This window comes from Lates calcarifer, linkage group LG9 (genome assembly GCF_001640805.2).
Source record: "Lates calcarifer isolate ASB-BC8 linkage group LG9, TLL_Latcal_v3, whole genome shotgun sequence".
In the NCBI taxonomy this organism is placed as follows: domain Eukaryota; kingdom Metazoa; phylum Chordata; class Actinopteri; family Centropomidae; genus Lates; species Lates calcarifer.
The window spans coordinates 12,300,744-12,322,479 of NC_066841.1; the positions used below are offsets into that span (position 1 = coordinate 12,300,744).

The window sequence follows — 21,736 nt, forward strand, 5'->3', positions numbered from 1 at the left end:
TTTAGCTACTTTGGTTTTGGGGTTCTGGTGTTGTGCACGCTGGCACATTGTCACACTGTCAGGACACTTTAACATTAAAGATAGCTTTGTTTTACTATTTACACAAAGCACAATAACACTTGTGCTTTTCCTACAATGACAAGTCAAAATGTCTGCAGTGGAAAAGGCCTATTTGATGAGATTAAAGTAGGTGGGTAACAGCAACCTAGTATATGGCATAGGTTTGTTGGTCAAGAGACAGAGAGGTAACTGTCTGAAAGCACAAGTTTGTTCACTTCACTGCACTCTCTGTTGGAGAGTTAGATGAGAAGAAGGATACAACTCTTAAGTCCACACTGTAAATATTAAGCTACAGCAAGCAGCCGATTAGCTTACCACAAAGACTAGAAACAGTGGAAAACACCTAGCCTGGCTCTGTCCAGCAGTAACTAAATCTGCCTTCTACCATCTGTACAAAACCAAAGTGTAAAAATGATAATTGCTGGTCTATTTTCTTGGCTTTCAGCAGTCCATTGGTTTGTGTAGAAGTCCAAGAAATAACTTTGCCTAGCCAAGAAATAGTTCAACAAAAAAATCCCCTGCAAAAACGACAAATTGTCGATTTTACACTTCAGTTTCTGCTCGGACTAAACAAACAAGATATAATGTGATAATTCAGAGGTGCTGGATTTTGTTACCTTTGGACAGAGCCAAGCTAACTGTGTCTCCCAGTTCCCAGTCTTTGTGCTAGGCTAAGCTAACCAACTGCTGTGTGTAACTTGGAATTACAGACAAACATGGAAATGGTATCAATGTTAGCCATTGTTAGTGCATGTAATAGCAGCCTACATAAGGAAAATACATGGCTTTTACCCTTTTGTGCCCCCCACATACATGACTTTAATAATTTTGGCCAATTAGACCCCTTCCCAGGACTATATGGGCATACACACTATACTTGATTGACACCTCTCTCGCTCTCGCTTTATCAACCTTATTAGTATATGTAGTATGGTGACCTCACGCATTTCTAGCATAGCCCTACCCACCTTAGACATGAGAAGAAATCTCATCAGAATAACTGGAAACAAACAATTTGTGTGTGCAGGGCCTTTTATGGAAACTGCTAATACATGTTTGATCTTATTTATGTACAGTAGTATTTATGCTGCTATACAGTAGCTGACGGCACAATGTAAACAGTGTTAACTGTCTGCCCTTGATGACTTCACATTATCAAACCATTTTCACCATTACATCTGATTCAAGGCTGTATGTTAAAAACATAACAGCCAATGAAGTAAGCCATAAATAATGCACATTTGTTTTGGACATTGTTTTGTAAGTGATTTTCTGAAAAAGAAAGGGGAGACATTAAAAAAATCCTTTGGTCCACATGCACTGTTTTTCTTACTGCAGGGGAAGTTTTGAAAAAGTGAATTAAGTATTGAGAAATGTTTGTAACTAGTTATGAAAAACTGTAAGCTTTCAGCAGTATTTCCACAGACTTACCACTGTAAAAACAACAGAATGACAAAAAGGAAACCACAAAACACAGTGAGACAAAATGAACAACTCAGATGGCATTCCAGTGCTAAATACTTGTAGAAATAACATGAAAATAAAGAAATTAGGATACCGTCATTTTTACAAAAGCTGCTTTTCCCCCTAAATCCATTTGATTTTTTTTTTTCAAATATAATGCCTTTTGAGAGCTGTCAACTGGTTGTTTTGTTTGTAACACGACCTGTTTGGACATAGCTCACATAGTTTGTCTGGTCTTGTTATTCAGCAGGGTGGATGCGGTATTCCCCAAGAACCTCACAAAAGACGCACGGGCCTTGCTGGCTCCTCTGCCTGGCAAAACAATGCCGGCATGTAACAGTCACACTGTTTAAATTATGTGGCCACATAACGTGCAGATAGATACAATGGGGGTGGGGGCGGAGAGGGGAACGGGGGGGATGGGGGTGGGGTGGCGGTGGGGGTGAGTTAAAAAGAGGATAGCGCAGGAGGGAAATAGGCATCAAAATGGGGTGGGAGCTTTATCAAGGCAATTTGTTAAAAAATTTGTTTAGGACCCATGATGTGAGCTTGCCAGCCCTTTATTGCTGTTTTTGGTTGTTTAAATGGCTGGCATCAATGACAGGTACTGCTTCCCCTTTCACAGCTCCTACAGCAATTACAAGATTGTTATGTGTGGTAATAAAGCTGTCTCTGCCAGGGGGTTGAGCCTCTGAAGGAAATGTTACATTTTGCAGAAAATGTTTAAGAAGCCTTAACAGTTTTTTGATCACTGTCAAGTAAAGAAACCCTGGCAAGCGGTGCCACAGTCCCTCACAATGTTTCGGATCTCATTCATGGACACTGATAGTAGCAGTTTTGGGGGCTGGATCAGGCACTCGGTGATGATAAAGATCGCCTGGGAGAACAAAGGAACCAGCCACGGTCTGGCCTGCCATGAGAATGTCAAAACATCAAGTAACAGAATTGGCAAGATACACATACAACCACAGTGACCACCCACCCACACACACGCACGCACAGATACACTTTCCTTTGTCTGTATTTTTCTATCTACATCGCTTGCATATAGTTCAGATCTGTCTATCCCCTCTCTCTAATTCCCTGTCTCTCACTTCTATTCCAAGGCTGTCTGGCTACACATGGATCCTTTGGAAGCGGCTCGGTTTTGTCCGTGTGCCATAGTTTTGAAAGCTCAGCAAACAACGAAGTGGACAAATGGCAGATTAATATTTGTGTAAATTAACAATGTTGCCATTAAAGTAACCATTGTCCCCTAATTTAATGAGACAGTGGAGAGATGGCTGAACAAGAGATGACAAGACAGAAAGCTCGACAGGAGACAGGCAGAGCGAGAGAGGGGGAACAAGAGAAAGTGAGAGTGAGAGAGGATCAATTAGGGCAGTATTTTTGGCATGCGGAGAGAAGCCAGGGCAGTAGGGGGATGCCTTTTCCATGACATCAGCGTTTGGACACACATCAGTTGAGCCAGTCCACAAATCATTCAAAGCCACATACAATTGTTTCTCACTGTCTGAAGAATTCGTGGCAGCTCACAGTATCTGATGGCTTTGAAATCCTCAGATCTAACTACCATCACACTGGTGCAACAGGTCTAAATAAAATTGTCTCACCATTCATTGTAAGAAAAATTAGCTCAGTGCTGAACGATCTCACTTGCAGGTCAGCAAGATTCTATGACAATGCCCCATTAAAAGTCACAGATATTTCTGGAAACTGGAGTATTCAGTAAATCGACCATCATTTCAGCAGTACTTGGGATGACATTTCATACAGTCAAGGTGATCATCATGCTGGATGAAACATTATCAGGATGAGCTGCTATGATTGCCCTTTTAATTTCACATAAAGAAGCTAAATAACATTCAAATGATACAATATACAAGTGAAATGTCCCTACATTAAAATACATGGGCAGCCTGTGTTCCCAGCACATGCCTTTTTAAAATTACTTTGGACAAGCCTACCTACTTTTCCTCAGGTGTATAACAACTGACTAGTCACCACCCAAGTTTTGATGGCATGCAGAAATGGTCTGTACCCTCATACTTTCAGGTATCCAGCTGCCAACGTCTTGCAATTTGGATTTAATACATGTCAGCATGTTTATAAAAACCAGTACATACATTAAGATACAGCAAAGTGTTTCCAAATGATAGCAAAAAAACAAGGCAGAAGCAATTTTATGTTAACTTGCCCCCTTTCCTTCAGAGCCAGGCTGGTTTGAAGTTCTAGGACTCGTAGCTGCTGTCCATATCCATGCACCTACAGGCTGTCACAGTCACACTGTCCTATTCATTGGTTGCAGAATGTCAAGAAGCTGGGTTTTTACCTAATTTAAGCCTATCAACATGCAGATGCCAGAAACAAAAAAAGAAGCAGGGAAACAAAAACTCAAGCGCCTGCTTGCCTGCAGAGTAGTGAAAAGTAATGAGAGATTCCTTTCGCAGAGACTGATGGACAATGAATAATAAGCCACATCCCTTAAGTTTTTCAACTTCTGTGTTTCCCTAAATGACCTCAAACCAATGCTGAGCTGTGAGCCGTCAGTAAATGCACCAGAGGATGCTGGGCCCACCACTAAGTCAAGGGAAGCACCATCTTGTCAAACTGACTGAAGTTCAGGTGAGGCCCCTGTCCTTTCTTGGACCAATCAACAGCACTTTTTATATGCTGTGGCCTGCTGGTACAGCTGTAATTTTGATGTTAAAGGGCCGGTGCACCCAAGAACACAAGAAGGTGTTTTCAATTACCCTGGCTGATTAGTCTTCTGCTCAGGTTGAAGCTGGGTGCAGCAGTGCACCTACAGCTAGGTGCACTGCTGCACAGCCTACAACAGGGTAAATTGTCTCACTGTAACAAATGCAACAATACCACGAGAGTGAGGGAGATGTCAAATAATCCTAGTTTGTAAATGCCCACTCAGTCCTGAGCAGAGCTCTAATCAAGCAACACAGTGAAAACGTGTGGGTGGTCATTGGGGCTTTAACTCTCCTGGATCCAGCTACAAATCATTTCTGATTTGTGACAAGATATCTGCAACTCGCTTTACGACAGCTTTGGTTATTTGTTTATAATATTTTCAGTTCACATAGATAGATTTGTGCAATCAACTCTATAGTTAGTTAGTATAGATTGCGTGAAATAGCTGACACGCCAATGACAGAAAACAACAAATAAAAGATATAAGGGAAAAAAATGAAATAAAGCATGAATTCAGGCGTTTAGGCTGGCAGAAACACAGCAGAGGAATTCAGACAAACTGGGTGCCTGGAGACACGGCCTTAAATAGTCTAGAGCAATTAGAAGCAGCTGAGGAGCAATCAGGAAGATGCAGGGCAGCTGGGACTGAGACAATTCAGGGAAGATTCAGGGTCTGACAAGTGATGCAGACAGCCAAGGCGTGATTCTTGTATTGTATACATTATGACAAACTGTCGTTAAAAAACAGGAAGGAGCACAAGATCAACCTAATACACACCTATAATATTACAGAAGCTTTTATTACGACAACAATTGGCATTTAAAACAAAATGGAATTTGGCCTGTTGCTAGTTGTGAATGCAGCATGGTGGTCTAGTTTCTGACTTTCTCCCGCTGTTTTCTCCAGATGGTTTTGGTGATGATGACAACAGTGAATCTGTTGTTAATCTCTGTAGTTGTGTACTCTTTATATAATTCTTGTTGTTTTAACTAATTGCTGTACTTTTCTTTATTCAACATTCATTGGTTGCTGTCTGATAACATCACTTACCTGATCTAGATGCACAAAATCAACACTACCAAAAAAGTTTGTGAATGGTGCTGGAAGTTTGATAAGTAAGTACATTAATATCTGGGCTGATATTCTCTAGAGGAAGGAAATCTACACAAGCTGTTTTTAACATTTGACTTGGCATCAACATTATATCTAATTTACTGGTAATTACTGATTATTTTCTAAAAATTCAGCTTTTGAAATTAGCTGAGTATCTTTTCATAGAGTAAACAGCATTTTAGTTTGCAGGGAGAACATTATGACCATAGCAGCCTTGGTAATGATCAAGTGTAAAGCCAATACCAGTAGAGGTCTTATCAGGCCCTTGATTAAGACAAGTGGGGTTGGCTGCAAACAGATGTGCCCTCAGACGTAATTCCGACGTAAATTCTGCTCTTATCAGAGAAAAACAACACTGTGGAGAATGCCTAAACAAAGATAATGCTGCTACAAAGTTGGATATGAGGCTCTTGTTGCAGGTTTTTGTTAGTGGAAGCCTGACTTCTACAGATTAACCTAATAGTTATTCCCCTGCTATTCTTCATCCACTGTCAAAGCCTTTTAGGAAGCTCAAGATCATTCATTTTTAACTAAATAAATGGTAATTGAGTCATTGGCATTTCTATCAGCATCCAGAAATGCCATCAATGATTATTGACTGCTTCCCCGCGATTTAATTTACATTTATTTTATCCTTATTTCCTTGTTTAAATGTTCAGCTCTAAACTGTTGTGAATTGTTGCATCACAGGCAGGGACATCTTTCCAAACACAGACTATTCTGCTGTTCCCTGGGTGCTGCCTTTTATGAGAAGTTGACAGCTTCATTAGATAGTGACTGCATGCTCTAATGTTAATGTTAAGAGTAAATTATGAATTAAAAACAGCACATGGCACATATCATACTGTTACAGCTGTGTCATAAGGAGACTTTAATACTAAATAGCTGGTTGTCATTGCTACATTAATCTATCCATCACCTTCCCTTAGGTGTAAATATACATCCACATCCACACAAACAGCAATATAAAGGCCTCAGCACAAGTAAATAAACTTTCCTTTTGGTCAATTGTTGGGTTAAATGTGGCAGATATTCACTTTTTGGACATCAGAAAAGCCAGATTCAACTATTGCAGCTTTGAAGATGTATACCCCACATATAGATTAAGAAAGATTCTACATCAGGTTCTGTAGCTTTAAATCCTAGCTGTTTCTTTTAGAGGAGCAGCATGGAGGTTCCCAAAACAAACCAAGGCCACCAAGCAGCAAGATCATTATAAACATAAGACCCTTAACAAAACCTGAGAAGACAGTGAAAAGCAGAGAAGATAGTGTGTTTTCATGTGTCAAGTGACGGCCACAACAACATCTGGGTCTGTCTGGTTCACTAATCATTGCTGATCTTGCAACTTTATTTAAAGAAAAACCTTTTTCAATTCTATGATAATTATATTTCTATTATAACATGTCCCTCTAAATAGCTTGCGATACAGTGACTGATTATTGCAGTGCAGTCCTATAAAATGGTCAAGTAATTAATCTTATGAACATTTTTTAGTTGTTGACACTTTGTCAGAGACGTGTTGAGTCAGCAAACTCAGTGTTTGACTCAATGTTGTAAACTGCATGATGTGTTAAGGTGATGACCATAATGGCTATGACTGCATATAATGACCTGAGGCAAAGTCTGTCTGTTAGCTAAATGCCCCCCAAAAACTACGCAGACAGAGTGGTCAATTTGTTCTTTGACTTAAAAAAAAAAAAACACAGTCTCATAACAGAGCTTTCTCTGTATTCAGTGAAACCATGTTCTCCTCTGTCCAAAGAGAACATAAAAGAACGGAAGCATCCACCACTTCCACAACGTTGAGACTAAGTATGCTTCCCTGGTTAACTCAACCCAGCTGTTGTTCGGGAGTAGGTAACAAAATTCACCCCCTGAAACAAAATAACATTTGCAGTGGGAATTGCAGACACCCAGGGGAGGATGTGGTATTGTTGATATTTGCCCAGTCATTGTTGTTTGGGAAAGATGCAAACATGGCCACAACATAATGTTTAATGAAAGGTCTTTATATGGTAATGGGAAACACTGAACTCATAAAAATGTGGTCAGAAAAAGATCAAGTCAATTAGGTTGTAATAAATTGCGAGCCGAGACCATGAGCAATGTCACTGAATACTGTAGGTGAGCAGGACATGCAAAAGAGAGGACTGTCCAACCTTGGCAAAGTTGTTTGCTTAGTTGATTACTTTCTAGTTTTGATAATAGAAAATGTTTAGACATTTTCCAGACCTGCATCAACATACACAGTCAAAGTCAAGCATGAGATAAAATGTGGCAAATTCCGTAGAGCTGACTCCCCAAACTCCTTCCACACATTTGCTTCTGTGACCAAAGACGCTGCAGTATTTCAGGCTTCCTAAAACCTGACTGCTGATTAAGGAGTCCCCTAGCCTAATCAAGTCAATGCTTGAGTATGGTTTTTTTGTCATGGAGAGTTCACAACTAGCCCAGAAGCCCAGTGACAAAACACCACATGGGTCCGATCGAGTTTTGAGTCAGGCAGGCTGTTCCTTCCAGTCAACCCCTTCTAGGTTTCTGTATCACCTGGAAATCACCCAGAGACTCCAAGAAAGCTGGATACTCCAGAGGGCTGGTACATCCTCTGTCAGAACTAGTTTGTAAGATGTGTTGTCTGACCACATCAGAAACATCACATCGAGGCAACTCAGTTGTTTTCAATGCAAAATAGGCTTTTGAGTATCTGTGTATCCATCAAGCATATCTCATACTGGCAAACCTCAAAAAGGACAGAGTCCAACCTACCCAGGAGTTTGATTCTACTTCTGTGTGTAGAGCCAAATTATACAGAATATATCTAGTTAGTGCTGTTCTGCCTCCTGCACTCGGTTACCCATCTTCTGCATCAGAAAGGTGACATTCCACTTCTTAAAAGCTAATTTGTAACCAGTGGTCAGCGCACCTAGGCCAGCAATGCATCAGAGCCCTTCATCTAATGTCATGGGTGGTAGGCCACCTGGTAGTGGTTCCCATGTTCCTTCTTCTTGCTGAGCCTAATCAGACCCCTTGGGTTCATGTCCAGTCAGTGAGTGAGTGAGTGATGAAAGCTCTCCCGGTTACGGAACAGAACCTAAGTTTCCTTATTATGAGTAAGGATGCTATTTTTTGAAAATAGTGACCACAGACATCTGAATGTCATTGTCTAGTCCCTTACCTACGACCAGTGTGCCTTAGTAGACCCACAAAGGTCATTTTCCCCATTATTTTTATATCCAAGTTCTCTATGAAACCTTACATCCTTTCAGATCTGGAAATAATTAGGGACTTTCCATACTTTACAGACCTGTGAAGGAACATTGAAAACATTTCTGCACTAACTACAACACAATACAATGTATGTCTCATGTTTAGTCATATGGTGAGGAAATAAACAGCTGCAACAGATAAGTTATTCAGTTGACTCAGAAAACTTTGCAAAGGACATGAGCAGACTTACTTGTAGAGACTGTCGGGTTCCAGGCACTTGAAAACCACTGAATATAGCACAGAGTGAGGATGGTCTCCAGTTCTCCTCCCAGCGACAACACAGGATGAACCCAAACCAGAGAACAGATCATCCATCAAGCTCAGAACCTCACCTGGTAGACAGATGAAATTGGAAGGAAAGAAGAAAGAAAGAAACAAAGAAAATCTTACAAACAGGTTGCTTTGCAAATGTTATTTGTGCTGTTTTACCATCTGTCATATTTTTTGCCAAAAAGAGAGAGAAAAAAAGGCAAACTTATCTTTCAACAATATCTTTCATGTATTGTTCTTAGTTCAACAGAACAATGCCACATGTTTTGATTCCACCACATGTTTCAACACAGGAAAACAATGGCTCACAACGTGAGCTCAGTCATGAATGAATTTCTACATTGTGGAGCAGCTCTTTCCTTATCAATGATTGTGCCATTTGATTCTGGTGTTGTGAGTTTCACCTCTGTCCAGTCTGGTGAGAGCCATTTTGCCAGCACCAAGCCCCAAGGCTAAATTAAATATGATGTTTTACTGGCAGCAATCCATACACACTACATTATAGAACTGTAAGAAAACAGAATTTCTTTCCTTTATGAGCACATGATACTGTTACAATGATATCTCACTAAGCACCCTTGTGTCCCACAAAACACTACTTCACAAGTTGTGAAATATCTTTCATGTCAGCTTACGGGAAGGGCGAGCGACGCACACTTGTTCATTGAGACACACACATACATGCCGCCAGTTTCCAGTGCTCATGGGGGTGATGGAAAAAAAGAGGGAGCTGTCAAAATAGTTTAAAAGCTCTCAAACGGTTGGATTTCCAACTATTTCTACACGAGCTAAAGGGCAGCTTAGTTTTAGCTTATGATACATGGGCCAACTTATAAACACAGGGAATAAGTCTGGCTGGTAGGGCACAAGGGGATGGTAAGAAAAGGTTGCAGAAGAGAGGAAAAAGAACTGCACGAATGAATGATTTGACCTTTTCACAGAAAGAGCTCTGTGTATAGGAGGTTTCCCCCAAACACATTCCTGCACTGTCGTGGTGTTTCTCTTACGAAGGTTTTACCTTTTTAAACATGAATCTCAAATTGGGCTCATTTAATCACTTGTTAAAATCTGCTTAGTTCTGCAAAAGAAATTGTCAATATCAATTGTTGGTTTGTCAACAGGAAGAAGCTAGAAGTTTTACATAATGTCCATCTCCAACACAAAGACCATATTGTTTTAGTAACTTTAGGAATAGAATGATTACACTGTTCACTATTGGGATTTAAACATGGATTATTATTTATGGAACAGATGTGCACTTCATTTGGTTGCGTTCTCAGTGTTTTTTAGTCTGTCTTTCATTGGTGCCATCTGCCTTTGTGTTTGAGTGATAAGGAAGATTTTCAGCTCACTAATTCATGATTGCATACAGATACAATATACAACCCTGTCTTCTAAAAAGTATGTTTATAGTATACAATTACACTTAACTTGCAACAGCAAAAACCATTTCAAAAAAACATAATGCTGCACTAAGTAGGTTTTGTATCAACATGATTAGACAACATTTTTAATGAATGTATCTGTAAAACATTTAATCACAACATTCTGTATTTATTTATCTTTTACAATCTGAGTTTCTAAGGATTGACACATGTTTTCATGGTTGTGTAGGCAACTCAAAGCACTTGGTGAAGATTAGGGAAAGATTGTGGTATTGGTTAAATATTAGACAACTCATTGCTGACTTAAAGCGCAAGACAGGGCATGTTTACTTTTTCAATATTTAACCAAAACCACAATTTTGTCTTCTAACCTTAACCAAAGTGTTTTTGTAGCCTAAACTTAACCACAAATACAACCCAGGATGTGAAACACAGTCTTCAGTGTATGCACACCATTTCATCTGCAGCATAGAACAACCGTGTGGCTCTTTTCCGTAAGTCTGCCAGTTTCCATGCATGGTATGGATACTTTGCCTGCTATCACATCAGGGCATCAGTATCAGGAATTTTATTTTGCAACTTGATCCTCATGGGCTTTAACTATATAACAGGGTAATTAATCTGTCAGGGATGTGTGTGGCCCAAGGCTAGCAGGTGTACAGCAGCAGTACAACTGTCTGATACCTTTAGCTCTAGGTACTGGTAATGCCTCTGTGATTCTGTGATATTTGTATGCAGCTATTCACATTGATATTTATTAGTCTTGGACAGTGTGTTGCCATAGGTAAATGAAATTTTCTTTACTGGCTAGAATGCAAAGCTTCACAAAGGGTTTTCCTGAATGAATGACATCTGACTTCTTTGTAATAATTTGCATTAAAATGTAAATTTGTAATAAAAATGCTTTGAAAATAACTACTATTTGCATTTTTTGCCCTTTAACAACATTGAGGGCAAAATCATCTGCAAAGAGAAGATCATGCACCAGCTTACAACAGCTTTTCTGACTTCTATATGATATACACAGAAAAAAATAATTGGGAGGACTGTGTGGCCTTTGGAGGGCAGATGTAATAATAATGGATTTTGTAATTATCAATTTTTATGTGCAAGGAAACATAATTAAAAGTCACATGAGAAATTAAATAATTTAAATGAGCTGAATTAAAGGTGAAGGGCAGATTTATTTTTAAGATGATATTGGACTCAGAGCTTCCCATCAAATTTTACTGTTGTGTTTGATTTGTCTGGTGTTTCCTGATACTCAGTACAATTACATTAAACTGTAGTTTATAGCTATATAGCTATAGGCTATAAGCTACTGAGATCAATTCTTGACTTGTTTTTTTCCGTGTCTGAAAACCATGGGCAATGTAGAAGTCTTCTGCCCTCTTATTTTTCTTACAATTAGTGCATTTAGTTGGTGCAGCATGTTAACATGCCAAAATTTGGTGGAACATTAAATTATGCTTAGCAGACTACTTCATCTTTGCAGAAATAATTGGCAACAATTTATTAATGACTGACCATTGATCCGATGCAGCTTTTATTATGCCTTTCAAGGCTATTCCCCCACCTTTTATTGTAGGCAATAATGAGAGGAATGCCCTCTGAATGCCAGGTTTCTGCTACTTCAAAGCTAAAAGTAGAAAGAGACAGTTCTAAATACAGCGCAGACCAAAGTGGAGTAAAAGGAGGGAAGTAAAGAGAAAAAACAGCCAAGAGACAAAGAACAAACAATGTGAGAGGAAAAGAAAAGGGATGGTGAGTGCTCTGATGTTTTATGATTTTGGATGTGGTCAGGAAGAGGAATGATGATGTCAGTGGATGTTTTGATAATCAGAATAAATCATGGAGCTGATGCCGGACTACTAATGAATAACTTCTGTCTTCTTTGTAATAATTGTAAGACCAAAATTATATGTGCTTCAACGATAAATAATACTTGCATTTTTTTTTTTTTTGCTGTTTACCAACATTGAGGACACAATCATCTGCAAAGAAAGGATACACAACAGCTTTTCTGACTTTCATATGATACATAGAAAAAAATAATTGAAAGGACTGCTATAGGAAAAAAGAGAATTTTGCATCACTCAATTGTGTTGCCTTGCAAGGCACACATATTAGCAATGATTTTTGCAACTAATTGTCAACTTTTATGTGCAAGGAGACATGATTAAAAGCAACATGAAAGATCAATAATGGAAAAGAATTTAATTAAAGGTGAAAGGTAGATTTATTTTTTTTATGATATCAAACCCAGAGTTTCCCATCAAATTTTATTGTAGAAGAGCCAGGCACTCAGGTATTTGATTTGCCTGGAGGCACCTGATACTACAATTATAATACAATTACATTAGACTGAAAACTATAGCTTATAGCTATAGGCTATAGCTTATAGCCTATATAGCTATAGGCTATAAGCCGATATCAATTTTTGACTTGTTTTCTCCCTGTTTGAAAAACATGGGCAAAGCAGAGGTGTTCTGCTCTCTTATTTTTCTTGCAATTACTGTATTTAGTGGGCGAAGCATGTTAACACACCAAAATTTGGTGGAACATTAAATTATGCCTAGCAGACCACTTCATCTTTTGCAGAAATAATTGGTAATGATCTATCAAAGATTGACCATTGACGTGATTTGGCCTGTGTTTATTATGCCTTTCAAGGCTATTCCCCCACCTTTTATTGCGAGCAACTACGAGAGGAATGCCCTCTGAATGCCAGATTTCTGCTACTTCAAAAAGGCTAAAAGTAGAAAGAGACAGTTCTAAATACAGCATGAACCAAAATGGAGTAAAAGGAGGTAGGGAAAGAGAGAAAAAAGAAACAGACAAACAATGAAAGAGGAGAGCAAAAAAGATGGTGAGCGCTCTGATGTTTTATGATTTTGGATGTGGTCAGGAAGAGGAATGATGATGTCAGTGAATGTTTTGATAATCAGAATAAATCATGGAACTGATGCATGACTACAGTACAGTTAAGGAGCAATCACTTGTGAGTGGGGGTGAGCTGATGTATAGTATGTGATTATAACATAACCCTGACTTGCAAAAATCAATGATGGATCTACTGACTCATGCTCTGACATATAGACAAAATGTTGAACAGTGATTTGTTTTGTTTCCTTTTGCAGCCACATTGAATATGTAGCCTGTAGATGAACACACACATCGAGAAATAGGCGCATGTCTCCCAGAAGGCTTTCAATGACAACAACAACAACTGCTTCCATCTTAAGTTCTCCTGCTGATACCTGTGTATTCAAAAGGGCTCACATCAGATGAGATCAGAAGGCATACCTACGACAGAAAGAATACCTGTGACAGGTGACTTCCTTCTCTCCTTTTATGGGACCTATTCACAGAACCTTAGAAGACCTGTACCTAAGTACTGCATAATTTTCAGCTAATGGTGAATGATTACGTAAAGAGACATGTCTGGAAAGTGCAGTCCAAGAAAGCATTTTGTAACCAAGGTGTTGGAAAAGCTTACATTTATCTTAATCCAGATGTTGTCTGTTGTGACCAAAGTTTTAATTTTTAGCAAAAATTATTTAATCATGACTTATGACCCTGTGTGTGACAAAGCCAACTTCAACAACAACTGCAATTACCAAGTCTTTATTCGCCTTTTCTAAAATACCCCCTGTGGTCATAAATCTAAAATACAATCAAAAACAGTTCATAATAAACTTTTGCTGTAAATGTGTAATTCACTTAGAGCACAGAATATACAATTATGAAATTATGAAACGTGTTGATCACAGTGTTTATCCTGAAGCTAATTTGCAACACTGTTCCTTAACACTTTGGGTCCAAAACCAATGCTTAACGTGACGACATCCATGTGCACTAACAAGTTAAAAATATGTTATGTCTCTCAGGCTTTAATAGAGAGGCATGAGCATGAGATTAGCTTAGCTTAGTGACATGAGGCAATGTGTCACAATTGGATGTTACACGAACAGTGTAAGTGTTTCAGTTAGTTTGATCCATCTGTAAGACTAAACAAAAGACAAATGTCTTTGGTCTGTTCTTCAGTGGCTCTTGAGTGGCTTACTGTATAATTATCAATTTAAGGACTCAGCAGGAGAACACAGTGTGTGTTTTAGTTCTTTTAATAATCATATACCCTTACCTACCAAACTACCCACACATACCATGGGTCAAACCCTCTTTAAACAGAGCCATCTGAAAGCTATAAACTGTTATGCAATGACATAAATATAAGACCAGTATGCAGGGTTAGTAGGAGTACACAATGTACTATCATGTGCACACAGGAAAGAGGCTGATATTGGCCTTTCCTGTATGTAGATGCTGGCTACACTGTTTATTAAATGTAAAACCAAAAACTCTAATTTACACTACATACAAGCAAATAGATAACAGTAGTCTCTATGTGAAATGCAGCATAAGTTACTTCAATTTAAACAGAAGGCAAAGAAATAGTCACATTAATGGCCCTGCCTCCTTTCCCTACTGATTTAAGAGACATTGAATACAAGGTGAAGCTACTGAAGTTGTAAACTGATCCCACATAAGAACACTGTCCGACAGCGCTGGCTCCTTGAGAGTGGTGAAAGGTATCTGGAAGTACTGTTCACTGAATGTAACTATTACAAAGCAAAGCAACTATAATTTATGAGCAGTCATTTTTGTTGTTCAGAAGTGGTTGAACTGGAAGGCAGATTCTGGTGTCTGATCTTACAACTGAAGAAACCTTGAACACAAGTCCAAATTCATTCTCAGAAACATCTGAACTGAACTAAAACTACATGTTAATCATTTAAAACTTGGCTTTAAGCTTTAAGCACATGGCAGTGGCCTTGCTCTATATCTCTCCTTATCAAGCTGCCGCTTGATTCAAAGAAGAGAGAGAGGAAATTCCAGCCACACTTGCTGCATAGCAGTAATTTATGAATCAGCACAGCACACAGGCCAATAATTAACAAAGGCAATATGCTAAAAAACAGTGAACTTACTGATAATAACGTTGTCTTTTTCCCCAGTTTTACCTGCCCATTATGTGCATGTTGTAAGTTACTGACTGCCACATGAACACATTATGACTCACTTATTATTCCTGGATTTGGTGTAGCCCTGCTTTACACTAGCACACCCTTCATTAACACTTTGCCCATCCTGCTTACTACGGTCTTCTGTTTGACACTGTACAGAGAAGATGAACATACCTGCTTTCATTCAATATCACAGTAGGGGGAAGGTGAGGAAGCGGAGTGGTGTGTGTGCATGCATCTGAAGGAGAGGAGAGAGGGGTGAAGAAATGACTTGAGGTGATGCAAAATGATTGTATGACTCAACTGCTAAACTGGAAGTTTTTTTTTGCTTTTTTTAACAAGCCATTGGCACGCGTGTTCCACAAAGAACTTTCAATCATCTTCTGCCTCTAAGGTGGTAGCATTTAAGTGCTTGCATCTAGTATAAGGCAATGATAATCAAAATCTACTCAATTCACTGTAAAATAAGGTATTAAAACCCACCCAGAAGTAAAATTTTTGGTTCTGCCCTTCTGAGGGGTTCCTCATGGGTAGGCCTGTGGTCCGTCAACATTTCTGTCAATACAAGAGCCAAAACAGCACACAGCTGGCAAAAATTAAGGCCCCCGAAATTCTATTACGGTAAAAGCCATTTTGCGTGTTCTCCAGCTTACATGGCGATTAAAACCTCATGGTAAATGCCAGGTGACCTTTTTAGTAAGCGGAGGGGGGAACAAATAATAGCAAATCATGGGAACACGACGGGACGGGCTGACAGACATCGAACGGAGAGAACCACTCTGATTCAAACACACATGGTCTTTGCAACTATGATGTAGCTGCAAACAAGTCAAGCTAAGTTTATTTGTACAGACCAATATCTTATACAGTGTCTCAAAGGGCTTTGCTGGCCCACAACAGCAACACTTCCCGACCCAGACTGACCCAAATTGTAAGGAGACAAGAAAAGCCCCTCTCAAAAAAACACTGGCATATAACAAAACAATAAAAAGGGGAATGGGGTTGGGCATGGGAAGGGAGATTCAAATAAATATCTTTCCTTTGTGGGCAGCATGGGGTGCAGTAGCAGCTGCAGGCGGGACAAAAAGTGAACAGATAGTTGAAACAAATATTTAAACAAAACAACAGGCTTATATCCCAACATGTGCATACATACACAATGAAAATGTATACAGTTTACTGTATGCATTTATTCTATGCAACGTAATATATTCACAGTACATGTGTACAGGTACAATTAGATGCAGGCAGACATACACAAGCGCAACACACATTCACCTTATTTGCCCTTGTGTGGCTGGACGTGGAGCAGGGTGTGTACATGGTGGCCCAGTGGCACTTCGTCTGATGTTGGAAGCCAGCCCCGCTATACAGTCATCCCTGACATATCATTTCAATTATACCACTGAATTCGGGCACGGTGTAATTGCCTCAACCATTAGCCGTGTGTGTATGTGTGTGTGAGAGTGAGTGAGAGTGGGAGAGTGTACGTGTAAATCCTCAAGGTCAGTGAATTCACACATTAGGGCATTTTTAACTCCCCAAAGAGGAAATTTGAGGGAAAGTGGCAGATGAAAATCACTGTAGTAAAGCACTGTGCACATTTCTTAGCTAAGAGGTCAGTTTAGGACAGATACAGGTTTCTTAAATTAATTGAATTTTTCTGTTCTTTTCTATAGTTGTTGACTTAATTGTTAAAAAATATTGTAGTGTGAAATCTTTATTATTAGAAATAACAATATCTTGTTTATAATAATGCTGTTGAGAATATCATGAGAATATTATGTTCACAAGTGAGTGATCAAGTGCAGCATGGATATATCACCATATGTGCTACAGTATGGGCTGGTCTCTGTTTCTATTCTTACATTTTAAGAATTTTCTCTGTTCATTTTTCATCCTCTCTGTCACACTATTTTTCTGTTTGTCCTCAAACTACCTTCCCTCTCCTTCTGTTTTAAAGTGTCTCTCTACTATCAGTCCAGGCAATTACACAGTGAACTCTGTTTAAACAAACAAAATACAAGCTTTATATTAACAAACAAATCACATGCTTTTCAACCCTGCACTTTCCACTACACTATGTCACCTTCCTCCCTTCCTCTCTGTCTCTGTCTCACACATACAGAGCAGACATTACACAGGTATATACATACTGTCACATGGAACCTAATGTCACACAGTGCCACCTATGGCAGAAACCTCAAAGTAAAGACAAAAAAGAGACACACATTTAAGTGTGTGAGAGGGGTTTGCAGGGGATTTACTGATGGCTTTTAAAGATATTCAAAGGTAGCAACAAAGCACTGTGGGAAACAGATTTCTCTCCAAGCAGGTTGAGTTGCATATAATTGTCCAAGTTTTTCTAATCAGGTAGTGGGACATCCCTTTGGACAATCCTCCAGAGGCATTGTGCTGGCAGAAAGATATGTCATTTATTTATGAAAACTTTTTTTCCCCCATTGTTTGAGACAAAAAAGCTAAAATAGACTAGAATGGAATTATGAGCTTACTTGGATGCACGATCATCTATTTTTAAGGTTTATTCTATATTGCCCTTATGCATACATACACTGAATTTGAACGGTCCTTGTGCCATTATATTCTGTATCAGGTCATGAAGATTCATGTCATGAAGACTGTAGAGTGCCATGTGTGTTCTCTAATACATAGTGAATTGCCAGCAGCTTCTTTTTGCCTGACGTCACCTGAAGGGTGCTCAAATAACCCAGTAACAAGGTATTACAATAATTCAGAAAAATATATATAGAGGAAACTATAACTCTGCTAATTATACAAATTTAAATAAATAAATATAATAAATGAGTAAATATATGACACATGCAAAACCTTCAGACAAGATTTTCAAGACGAAACTTTAACTGTTACTCTAAGTCATTCCATAGTCAAAAAGATGTAATGTAGAAAGTTCAGACACCTTCATGGAAATTTTTCTGTCTTGCTCTAGCATACTGTCGTCAGATTGACATCAACTACAATAATAAAAAAAAATTGAAGCAGTGTAAAAACATATATTTCATGTTCTGCTGTTGACTTCTGCTTTGTACTAGACAGATGTCCTTTGCACAATTTGCAATCCATTTCTTAGAACAATAACTCATTCCACTTAACTGAGAGATACAACAGCACATCATCAGCAAAACAACACATCAATGCTGTTCACTTGTACTCTGATTTTGTAACCCAAAGGTATCATATCATAGACTGAGTCATAGGAGATGTCAATAGTTTTGTAGATATCTGGACTTAAAGTAATGGACAAATTCAAAAAATTACGTGACAAGAAAAGTTGACATGAAAGGAAGGCACTAGGCACTAGATCGAAAATAGAAAGATACTGAAGAAATTTGGATCACCAAAGTTCCTACAACTCATCCAGGAAGGAGGGAAACATAAATGTATGAGCAAAATTGTATGGCAATCTATCCATTATTTGTTGAGACATATTACTCAAAACCACAAATATCAACCTCACTGAGGCCATAGAGAAAAGGTCAGGGAATCATCAAAGTTAGTGGGGTTCATCCTCTGAGGACTATGAATGCTTCTGCAAGATTTCATGGCAATCCATCCAGTGGGATCCAGTGAGATATTTCAGTCTGGACAGAGGAGGTGGACTGGTCGAACAGCTTACATTGCCATACGTGGATTCATGCTGCTAGTGTGGCTACAATGTGTGCTGCTCCAAGAATTGATTCAAGAGATAACAATTCCCTACCTCATTGTATCAATTAGGAAACCATAAAACATACATTTTGGAATTCTGCACTAAGCAACATTAACACTGAGCAGGCACCTGCATCTGCATTTGACAGCAAGCTGTGTTCTCCAATATCTGTATTGTCTGAGAAAAAATGTAAACAAACAACAACAAAAAAAACATATAAGAAAGAGATATATATGTGCAAGAAAGAGATATTATTACTGGTGCCCCCAGTGGGAATTAAAATCTTAATTCAGCCAGTGTTTTTTAAGTAATGTTAAGAATTTGCCCAACGAATTGACAACCATGTGTCATTTTATTGGCAGCAAAGCCAGTTGCAATAGCATGCATTTTACAAATACAAGGTTGGGTTCCCAAAGTGAATAACCACTGCACCACGTGATTTACAAAACTAAATGTACTGACTGCATTTTGTTGTTGAGCAATAAGAAACACAATGGACAGCTCAGTGGAACACTTGCATCTTGATAATATGTTCATTTGCAAGAGTCTTACGTCAGAGCCTTACAGTTATCTGAAATTAATTAATTAATTAACTTCCTTCCAGCTAATAATAATTGAGTTTTCACCCAGGCCATGGTATAATCAAAGATAAGATGTGATATTAGAAGCTAAAGTAACATATGGGTCTGAATGAAAACAGAGTAGAACAAGTTAAGCAGATGTAATGGCAAAAAGTAATTAATTAATTAATTATTTCATCATCCCTGGGGATGTTAAATTTCACTGTCAACCTGTCAATCATACACAGTACAATAATATTACTGCAGCTCTGTGGACTGATGATATCACAGACAGGAGGTCAAATGAGGTCATAACAACAATAACCACAAATGGCAGATATGGAGCTCTTCACTGAGAGTCAAACTGAAAGATCTAGTATGCAAATATTTTTTTCTCATCAAATGTAAATGTATTGAATAATTCTCAACATTCAACATTCTTCTGCTATTGTGGGTACTCGCTGACCTGCCTGTTCATTCCTGGGTTAGTCTCCAGAACTGTGCAGTGCAAGGAAAAGGATGTTCAGTTTGACGATGGACTGCCTCTGCCTTTCCAAAAGAAAATGCCTTGCATAACAAGAAATTGGGTCAGGTGTGGTAGTTCGTCACGGACTAATGGCCCCCTGGGTCCATGTCTGCCATTTTGATGTGACCCGTGTGTGGTCTGTTTTTACTGCCCCCGGCTCCTTTTACTGTGGCTCTGTCTCCCCCTGGGTCTGTCCTTGGCACTAAGAATAGACCTCTGGGTGTTGACAGGCTGTTGGCTTGTGTCTTACTGTGATGCTGCACTGTACTGACTGGTTGATGTGCACAGCCATCCTCCACCTGCTGTACAGCAAGACAGGTAGGCTCTGATGTCTTCAGCTGGCTCTGTGGTACAGACACTCGTAGGAGTTGTGTAGAGTGTGCAATTACTGCTTGTATCTCCCACTGAGACCACTTGTGTCAGCTAACTCTCTCTGTATACTGGCTAGTACAGGCGTTGCGTAGTGGTCACTCTGATCTTTCTGTATGGTGCAAGTCAGGCCTGCCTCACTGATAGGGACAGAATGCCCCACAGCACACAATGATGAATGAAAAGGAAGGCACTGAGGAGAAGCATCCTTGTCTTGTGTCAATTAGAATTCAAGCACAAATCCATTTATGTGAGTTAGAGGTTCCATGACCACACGTTAAATGTCCATATTTACATAAGGGACACCAAGGGAGTGTCATGGTTATTGAGCGAGGGAGAAAAAAAAATGAAATCAGGAAAGTCGAAAAGAGAGAGAGAGAATAATTGTGTGTGTGTGAAGAGGCAAAATGGGAAAGGAAGCAAAAAGGGAAAGGGAATGCAGAAAGCCCTTGGCCCCCTGCCTGCAATCTGCAATCTGCTGATGGCGAGGCTCGTGACGAGGAGGTGCACAGCGTCCATTTTTAGCGATGAGGTCATCTTTAATTAACAAAACAAAGAGAGTCAGCTGTGTCACTCCAATCTGTTATCTGCACCCATGCTCAAGGACACCGTTTATCTCCATATAATTCAATCTCTTTGAATGAGGGCTTATCGACGCATTGGAGGGGCATTCTTGGTCTCGACCAATAATGGAGCTGTTACATAAACAGGGGAGGGGGATACCACTGACCCTGATTGCAGAAGAAAGGGGGACATGAGGAGAGTAGTGAGGTATGTAGAGGTATGAGGTATGTGACAGAAGAGGAGAGTAAAGCAGAGGAATATCCACATGTCATGTATCCCCAGTAAGCTGGTTGCGTGAGCTGGGAGGAGGAAACTGGAACTAAAATAAGGGCAAAGATCAAATGGCTAATCTGTTTCTCAGTCCAACAGTGCCAGTATGAGGTGACATCATTGCTGTGTAACCCTCAGTGCTGGTGCTGTCTGTGTCCCTGTTCCTCTCCTCTACATTGTGATCTCTCTCTCTCACCTCTCCTTTGTCTTTTGTGCCATTTTTTCTCCCTCTGTTCTTCTCACTTCACCGCGCCTTTCCACATTTTTGTACAATCTCTTCTCACTTTCTCGTTCTTGCCAACCCTTGTAATTTTCCTGCTCTGCCCTGCCCTCAGTTGTTCTCCGTGTCACAAAATCAGGTGTCGTACAGCGGTGACGCAACACAGAGAGACTCACAGGTTTTTAATTAGCGCTAAGTGTGTGCATTTGTGTGGGAGTTGTGGGAAGCACAGTGCTACGCTGATGA

At 39.4% G+C, this 21,736-nt stretch overlaps 1 protein-coding gene across 2 annotated transcripts in view; it reads right to left on the bottom strand.

Moving 5' to 3' along the window:
• LOC108874064 (astrotactin-2) overlaps positions 1-21,736 on the bottom strand; it is a 242,057-nt gene that overhangs the window by 7,732 nt on the left and 212,589 nt on the right. For both annotated transcript variants that reach the window (XM_051072918.1, XM_018662442.2), the window contains one exon: positions 8,802-8,943. In XM_051072918.1, the coding sequence (XP_050928875.1) occupies positions 8,802-8,943 (142 nt within the window). The remainder of the gene's footprint in view (positions 1-8,801; positions 8,944-21,736) is intronic.